This window comes from Salvia miltiorrhiza, chromosome 3 (genome assembly GCF_028751815.1).
Source record: "Salvia miltiorrhiza cultivar Shanhuang (shh) chromosome 3, IMPLAD_Smil_shh, whole genome shotgun sequence".
In the NCBI taxonomy this organism is placed as follows: domain Eukaryota; kingdom Viridiplantae; phylum Streptophyta; class Magnoliopsida; order Lamiales; family Lamiaceae; genus Salvia; species Salvia miltiorrhiza.
Window position 1 is genome coordinate 37,234,890 of NC_080389.1, and position 9,198 is coordinate 37,244,087.

Genomic DNA, 9,198 nt, shown 5'->3' on the forward strand with positions numbered 1-9,198 from the left:
TCTAGCAATGCCATCACCAACTAATTTGGTCATGGAACCAATTTTTTTTTTTTGTACTAATACTAGTCAAACATAACTAAGCCAACATAGGGCATACAAAAACATCAGAACAATCATTGTTTTCTAAAAAAAAATAATAACGTTCTACCAAATCCATAAGAGATGGTCTAGCTGCATCATGTGATTGACCCTTGGGTCGAGGCATACTTGTTTGATGGATTTAATCTGGTGAATACTTGTTTGTCTTTAGGTCACCGGAAATCTACTAACAACTAACAAACCACAATGATTAAAGTCACAAATGGCAATTACGCAGAGTGAAGTGAATCAACAATTTTGTCAGACGATTGAAAAGAAATGGCCTTAGGGTAGAAATGAATTGACTAAAAGGTCGAAACGAAATGACCTAATAATCTGAACCCGCTTGGCTTTTCAGATGAAAGTTTAAATATATAGGTTTAGAGACCCATATATGACGACTACTGATATTTTGGTCATGTGGACTGGCCAGGTCCGACATAACTACTTCTCAGTCACTCGGAAATACTTTTCCGAACTTGGCAACTCTTGTTCATTGGCTGAAAAAGGTATATTTGGTCTAAAATCACCACTTTCTTCTTAACATCTTGAACATGTCCTTGAGAATATTCTAGAGCTTCTCAAACTTGGAGTCTGCCTCCTAGTTTAATGCAATCCTTAAACATCTTCTATAGGCGAAATAAGGTAGGCTCGACCTTACTCAACAATCTTCCTCTATATGATCTTTGTGTAGTACTTCTAGTACTTAGTGTTTTCTTCACATAGCGCTTGAAATGCAACCATATAATTTGAAGTACTATTCCGTGTTATTGCAAAAGACCTTCTGAATCATCACACATTCAATAAGGAAATAGCTTTTGCTCATCTGAGCACCTTTATAGGGTATGTGTCACCATATGTAATGCTAAGTCATGGAATGACCTTAGTCAATGCTCTCATTCCGGCTACCAGACTAAATACCTAATCCAAGACGTTCTAACTGAGGCGATGTCCTCGATAGGTTAAGATATGTATACTTATCTTGAGTATATCCTTAGGGTCTCATTAGAATCTTAATTCATTTGTTTCAGCATTAATCCACTGTCGGCGCTTCTAGCTATTATTAAACTCTGAACCATCTTCGAGAACTTCTCTCGTCTTACCCACTTGAGTAAACTTTTATGATCAATCATAATGGTTGGTAATTGTTAGTACCCATATCACATCTCGTCTTTCCAATTCGTAGTAGGTGATCGTAATCAATAGGGATTCTCAGTCATGTCCTCATCTAATATGATAGGTACTGTAAGCTAAATGGTTCCGAATATCTGAAACTATAAGCTGATAGCTTTAATCGAATTATTAACATCATATACAAAGCATTTTGACCCCTCGTAAGTCTAACTCTGAAGTTCATTGATGAATCATGAAAGTTATCCTCAAGCCATAGCTAGTGATAATCGAGGCTAGAAGTGAGTCTCAACTTATTAGGGATTAGCTAACTGATTACATAAGTCACACTCATCGCTATAAGCAATATCATACTTAAACTATCATTGAATAAGGCAGTAGTTGATTAGGTTTTCCGTCTTGCGTGAACAACCTGAATGAAGAACAATGCCTGCGTCAGTGATCCGTGCGTGGCACTCCGCTTGCACTACTTTCATTGGATTCTCTTCCTCTTTCTTAGTTCTTCACCATGGCTATAGTGATATATAACTGAGTTTCTAGCTTTTATTGTTCTTCTCGTAACAGTGATCATGCATTCTTAACGCATCTAAGTTTATTGAGATATCTAATCAATCAATAAAGCATAAAACTTGAATGTAAGCATCAGTACATTCATATAGAACGTGAACTTCTCAATGTTTTAAAATCATTACCACCTTCTTTCTTGCGCTGAGCATGACGATGTGATGAAGTGATGAGCTTTGGTTGACTGACTCATATATACTAGTGATCATACTAGAAAAATGGGCTAACTCTAGGGTTCAGAGCAAATGAACTGCTCTGATACCACTCTGTCACGACCGGCCCTAATTAAGGATAATTAAGCCGGGGAAACCGTGACTAATGGAGGGAGATTAGGAGCGGGGTAGAAAGGGGGATAATCAAACAAGGAAGGATCGCATTTCATCATTTTTAATAAAAGGGATATTTAAAATATAACGGAGGTTTAGTCGTATAGACTCAAATAACTAATAAGTTCGGATAACTCCGACTTAGCCAAAATAACATAAAACTTCTGAGTACGCAGCAGAATAAGGTTCTGATTACATGTATGAAGACATGTATCCCTAGAGTTCATTAATACATAATAAGACAAAAGAGTCCCGTTCGTCACTTCATCACCATCGGCAACTACTCAACCTGCACATTTAGAAATATATGCAGGGCTGAGTACAAAAGTACTCAGTGGGCACGTATGCCTAAGTATAAAAATACATGCTTCAAAACTGTAAATTGTCATGCCATCATAAACAGTACAGCAAGGGAGTTTTTTGCTAAAAAGGCCCAAGCTTACTAAGTTCATTTGTGATTCTTAAAGTTCGACTGCAGTCTAAGTTCTCTTGTAATCTATCATATCTGGAACTGTGTGCCGGAGAGGTGGCCACCTCTCACAAACACTTGACCGGCCAACCCGCTAGATGACTCACGGTCACTGGTGTACACTAGCCCTGGCAGGATAGCTATCAAATGCTCAGGACCCGAATTCGATTGCATAATAACTGGCAAAGCCACATCAGATAGATATCATACCAAACATTGAAACATTTATGGCAAGACAATAGTTGAAATAATTTTCAGTTCAATGATTTTGCCATGAAATAACTTGCTTGAATGTAACATTTAAACTCATTTGATATATATGAAACTGAAATTAACAGTTAGATCATCTCATGCATTCATTCGTATAAGAGGCCTACGACACGCAGGGGATCTCTATATACGTATAGTAAAAGTAATGCCCACCTGATAGCAACTTTTGCTTTGGTAAAGTAGCTTCTTGTCTGGCTATTCTTACCCTCGCGCTTCACCTTTATTGCGATGATATAAAGTAAGATATTTGCTCGAATGAAATCCTCAATTAATGAGAATGCGTAATTTAACTATGCATGACTCGTATTCCGATAATTATTATTCTGAGATAATAATCTGGGAGATTCTATTATAAATCCTAATTGTCGGATTAAATAAATAAAATTAACTAATTGAGGATCGTCTCATGAGGGTGGATAAATAATTAATCCGCTCATCTTGGAGTATTCTAACTCACTTACTAATTAATAGCCTCATTCTAAATTAATCAATAATTAGAATTAGCTCAATTTAATAAATAGATTAATCTAGACTACCCTTAAATTGGGCCTGATTTTAAGCCAAAAATAATAATGGCAGTCCAAATAAAAATTAACTCTAGCCCAAACTAATTAAATACAGCCTATTATAAATTTAGATCTGCAGCCCACATAATTAAAATGAAGGCCCAATTTTTCGGCCCAAAGAGAAAAAAATCAAATGGCCCAACTCTTTTTCTTCCTTAACAATCATCCGCTCTCTTTCTCTCTCTCAGAAACGCTCACAGCTCCCTTCCGTAAGGGCGGCTTCGTCCGCCTCCTGCTCCGGCCGGCGTCGGTCGTCGCCGCGCCTGAGCCCGGCGCTCTTCTCTCTCTTGTCCGCCTTCGATTTCCTCATGAAACCGAGCTTCCATCTCCCTCTCCTCTTTCGATTTCGGAGGCTCCGTCTCTCTCTCCACGCGAGTCCTGCCGCCGCCGTCTCCGGCTGTTTCAGCCGCCATCGATCCGGCGCCCTTCTTTCACGTCGGCCACCCTTCTCCTTCCACGTTCTCTCTTCTCACAGCGCCTTTCAAATCTATGAAGGAAACCCAAAAAGGGAAGCCCCAAATTTTATTTCCTCCTCTGCCTGAACCCGCCGCCGCCGCTGCTGAGGAACCGGCGAGTGGCCGTCGTTCTAAGCTTCATGTTCGGTTGAGGGCGCCGCCCCTCTCATCCGATTCACCTTCCTCAGTCTCGACGAAGCAACCCAACCGAGCCCTAGGTTCCTTCGGCTCAAGCGACATCGCCGCCACTGCCTGGGCTCGATCGCGCTTCAGAAATTCCGGCGGAGTCGACGCCGCTCTTCGGCTTTGCCTGAAAACTGGCGTCCCTCCTCCCACTTCACAGATGCGAGGTAGAAAGGAGGTGAGCCCTAATTTCCTGGATCAGAAATCGCCTCCACCGCCGTCACCGGAAAACCAGCGAGCGAGGTTGCTTCTGTCGCCATTCTGAGGTCCGGCGAGGTCGGCTCCCTCCGTAGCTGTCGGTGCTGGGTGAAGGCACCGCGAACCGCTGTCGTTGCTCTTCCGGGCGATGGTGAGGCAGACGCAATTTCAGGATACACAACTCAAAAGAATTGAGCCCTAGCTTCTCTTTCCACAAGGCGTCGCCGCTCTGTGATTCGGCGAGAGCCTCACCGTCGTCGTCGCCGGGTTCTCCCCTGATCTCGCCCGACAAGCAGCATAGCTCTGCCTCCGCCGATGCTCCTCGGTTCGGCGAAACAGGGCAACCTCCCCTCCTTAATGAAAGCTAAGTTCATTCTTAATACTCTATTGTGAACGAAACTCAAAGTTTGTTGTAAACCCAGTTCATGTTTCTATTGAGTTCTAGCATTTCTATAATTCGATTATGCAGTGGGTAAAACTAGCCATAGTAGTTTGTTTATCATGCTTAAGTGTAGAGTATGTATGATGGGAAAGTAGTATATGGAGCTCAATGAATACCTTGAATGCTTTGCGAATGTTTGGTGCATGGTTGGCTGCTGCTGTTGTTGAATCCAGAGGATAGGAACTGAAATAAACTGTGGATTGCTTTCATTCTGAATGCAGGTTGAAAATTCAAGAAGGAAGTTTGCAGCTGAATTGTTACAGGCGTGAATTTGGTAGTTATACATGAGTATCTAGTCATCTATGCCATGTGAAAGCCTTGAGAGAGAATAGGTAGAGTTGCGGCTGATTGACAGCTTCTCTCATTTTTCTCTCCCGCATGCTTGTAGGTATGTAGCTGTAGTGTTTTGTGATAGTGATAGGTTTTGATTGTAAGTAGGGAATAGTGGTGATGTAAATAATTCTCTTAAGTCATTGTGTAAAGCTATATCTGCAAATCTAATTTTTTTGTATCATTGCATATCTATAAAATCGATTCTAGGTTTTGCTGAATAACTATGCTTCGATATAACATCTCTACGAATTAAATAACTAATTTAACTCGTTCTCATTAGTCTGAACCAAATCACGACTTTCAAGTAACTAATAGAAATAAAATCTCTATCGCATATAAAATAACAACTTTAAGTTGACTTTGCTAAGTCAGTTATAGATTTGAAAATATAAATTATTAACTGGCTCAATAATTTATATCCCGATTCTCTCACGCGAAGCTAACAAGCATAACTAAAATAATAATAGGCAAAGAATACATATAATTTATAATCCTAGTTGAATTCTAAATATAAATAATTATTGGACTTTTCAATTACTGAAAGATGCAATAATAATTATCGATTTACTGGTCTTAATCATAAATAAAAGAGCGGGCTACTACAGAGACAGACAAAAAAGAATTATTTGATATTGATGGAAGATTTTTATTTTGACCACCTTATAATTTAAAGTTACAATTCTTTTGAAACTACCGATTTCAAATCAAAAGGTGAAAGAGGCATTTTTTTGCTTTTTATTTAATAAATTGGTACATTTGCCCGTGCGATACACGACGAACATAGTTTTGCATCAAAATTAAACGATGTAGTGTGTGTATCGGTTAAGCAATTAGGGGTTAATGTCTAAAATCGAAGGTCTTGGGTTCGAGCCCCTGTGGCGCGGCCTTTAAATTTCTTTATTTAATCATGTTAATTTATCAAAAATAAATAAATTAAATGATGTATCAAATAAATAAAAAAATAAATACTAAATATAGTTAGAATATAAGTAAATGTAAATTATTTTTTCTTAAAAAATAAAATAATCTACATCAATTACTCAGTAAAGATCCTTAATTTTATTTTATAATTTTGAAAAGTATCATTTTTAATTTTCCATCTATTTGATGGAAAACTTTATTTTCTTCCTTAAAATTATAGAATAAACACATCATTCAAATTAAATAAAAAGAATAAATAAATAAAAAAGAGTTTTCACATCACAATATATATTTTTAAAACATAAGCTAATCATGGATAAAATTATTTTTTTCTAAGTTAGCTCATTACCTATGTCATCTTATTAGAAAAGCTTCAATTGATAAGTAGGAAATTAAATAAATTATATTATTAGAATACTAATAAAAGAGTTGAATAATTATTTGATACCAAATCAAAGATCTTGCACTCATCTTTAATTTAAGATATATATAGAATATTTTTTATAAATAAAATTTGATTTTTTAAAAAAATCATCAAAATATAAAAAAGAGAATATGAGAGAGAGAGAGAGAATGCATATGATGAAAGAGAGGAGAGAGGAGAGAGAAAATATATGGGATATATGATTTGTTGAGTTTTGTAAATACTTTTGATTGATTCTTTAATTACAATTTTGCCCAAACTGTGTTTTGATATAATAAATAGATAATGAGATTTTGAATAAGTCAAAAGATATGTGAGTGCCATTAGGTATATATTTGAAAAATTACAATAAAACGGCTAGAAAATTTATATTCTTATGATGTAGGATAAATGTGATCCTTTATCGCCTTTCTTGTTTCTCTTTTGCGCAGAAGCTCTTTCCGGCCTTCTTCGGCAGGCTGTAACACGCCAGTTAATTCATGGTGCTCGCATTTGCCGTACTGCACCCCATATTAGCCATCTTCTCTTTGCCGATGATTGTATCATTTTTGGGAGGGCAAACTCCACTGAAATTGGTGAGATTCGTGATATTCTCAGGCAATATGAGTCGGATTCTGGGCAGTTGGTAAATTTAGAGAAATCATCTATTTTCTTTAGTGGAGGTATCACGGTGGAAACAAAGCTTTTGTTAGCCAGGCAGATGGGTGTCCAATGTCAAGGCCAACTGGGGACCTACCTGGGGATTCCTAGCATAGTTGGAAGATCAAAAATAGAAATTTTTCAGATGCTTGTGGATCGTAAGAGAAAAAAGTCAAAAGATTGGAAGCGTCGGTTTCTGTCAGGGGTTGGGAAAATGGTTCTCATAAAAGCAGTTATTTAATCTATCCCAACTTACATTATGAGTTGTTTTGTTATCCCGGATCAGATTTGCCAGCGACTTAATAGTGTGGCGGCTAGTTTCTTTTGGGGACAGAAAAATGACGAAAAAAGAATTCATTGGAAAAGTTGGAGAGCTCTTTGCATGTCTAAAGATGATGGTGGCCTTGGTTTCCGGGATATTAGGAGGTTTAACCAAGCTTTGCTTGCCAAGCAGGTTTGGCGCCTTACCCAGAATGAAGATTCACTTTTGGCCCGTTCTCTGAAAGCTCGGTATTTTCCGAGGTCTGATATTTTGCTTGCTGGTAAAACCCATACTCCTTCATATGCTTGGACTAGCTTAATGGTTGGCAAATAACTATTGGACGCGGGAGTTGCTTGGCGGTTGGGGGATGGAAATAGAATTCGGGTTGGCACCGACGCTTGGCTCCCTGATGGTAAAGGAAATTATCATACTGCTCATGTGCCACAAGGTTCGGAACGGGTTTTAGCTAGCTCGCTGCTGTTGGAAGAGGCTTATGTGTGGGATCCGGATCGCTTGGCTGAGCTTTTGCCTCTTTCAGAGATGTGGAAGGTTACTACGTCCCTTGTTTCGAATTCAACCTCTCAAGATAGGATTTTCTGGCCAGATGCGAAAGGTAATGGTTATTCTGTAAAGTCTGGCTATCGTTTGGCTGATTCAATCATCCGAAGGAATGAAGCTTCGTCCTCATCTAATAATGTTGATCTTTGGAGATGGATTTGGAGGTTAGATGTTATTCCTAAAGTGAAGCTCTTTCTTTGGAAATGCCTCTCGGGTGCGTTGCCGACCTCTTAGGGTTTGCGTGGACGCTCTACTGATGTGGACCCTTTATGTCGCAGATGTGGTGAAGCAGAGGAAACTACAGAGCATGTGATTATGGAATGCAAATGGGCTAGCTTCCTCTGGGCAGTTTCACCTTTGCAACTTCCTACCATTTTACCGGATGAGAGACGAAGCTTTTCTGATTGGCTTCAGGTTATCCGCAATCTCCCTCACAAAGAAATCCATAATACTTTTGCTAACATTGCCTGGACTATTTGGTTCTCTCGTAATATGTTGCTGTTTCAAGGAAAAGATATTTCGCATGTCGATTGTCTCCTGCTTGCTAAACGCGTTGTATGGACTAAGAGTATCAGCGATTCCTCTCCTCAGCTGCCCCCAACCAGCCTTGCTTGCTGTCATCCAAACCAAGTGAAAGTTTGGTGCGACGCGGCTCTTGATCCGAATTCTGGTCTGGGGTCTGGGGTGTTGCTTAAAGACTTTGCTGGTGCGATTATTGGATGCAGGTATGGCTTCATACATGGGATTTTTCTTCCAGTTGAGGCGGAAGCTATTGCGATTTCGGAGGGGATTGTCTTGTGTCAAGAACGGAGATGTGAAGATGTGATTTTAGAGACAGATTGCCAGTCCCTTTTCTGGTCGCTGAGGAAGCATGAGCATGATTTTTCGTACCTAGGTAAAACGTTGAAAGTCATACACACAGCTGCTCAAACTTTTCGAACCCATGCTTTCAGTTGGACGCCGCGTGAAGGAAATGCTATAGCGGATAAGTTAGCCAAATTTGCTTTATGTAATAGAGTTGCTAAAGTCTCGGTTGAGAGCCTCCCCCATGTTTAAACTCTGTTGGTCTTTAATCTTATTATCTGCTTACCCTAAAAAAAAAAAGCTACATATGAAGTTCACCATTTTAAAAATATTTTCTCCAATAAGATTCAATTAAATTTAAGACTAGAATATATTCTACTCAATTCGGTTCACTGCTCGACAAATAAAATTTAGAATATCAAATTAGGTCACATCAAATAAAATAAGATTAACTATTGCCTTTTTCAACTAATCCTAGTCTTAAGTTCTTAACTGATTGTCACATAGAAAGAGGTCAAAAACAACCTCAAAACGAAAGTTGACTATTAAAGTGCAAATGTGTGAATTTTATTGGA

General features: G+C 38.7%; 1 protein-coding gene across 1 annotated transcript; it reads left to right on the plus strand.

Annotated features, from left to right (window-relative positions):
• Positions 1 to 3,893: 3,893 nt before the first annotated feature.
• On the plus strand, positions 3,894 to 8,875 carry LOC131018740 (uncharacterized). Its single transcript, XM_057947447.1, has 6 exons — positions 3,894 to 4,285; positions 4,904 to 4,956; positions 6,792 to 7,216; positions 7,286 to 7,541; positions 7,710 to 7,983; positions 8,098 to 8,875. Exons 1-6 carry the CDS (start codon positions 3,894 to 3,896, stop codon positions 8,873 to 8,875), a joined length of 2,178 nt encoding a protein of 725 aa, XP_057803430.1.
• The last annotated feature ends 323 nt before the right edge of the window (positions 8,876 to 9,198 follow it).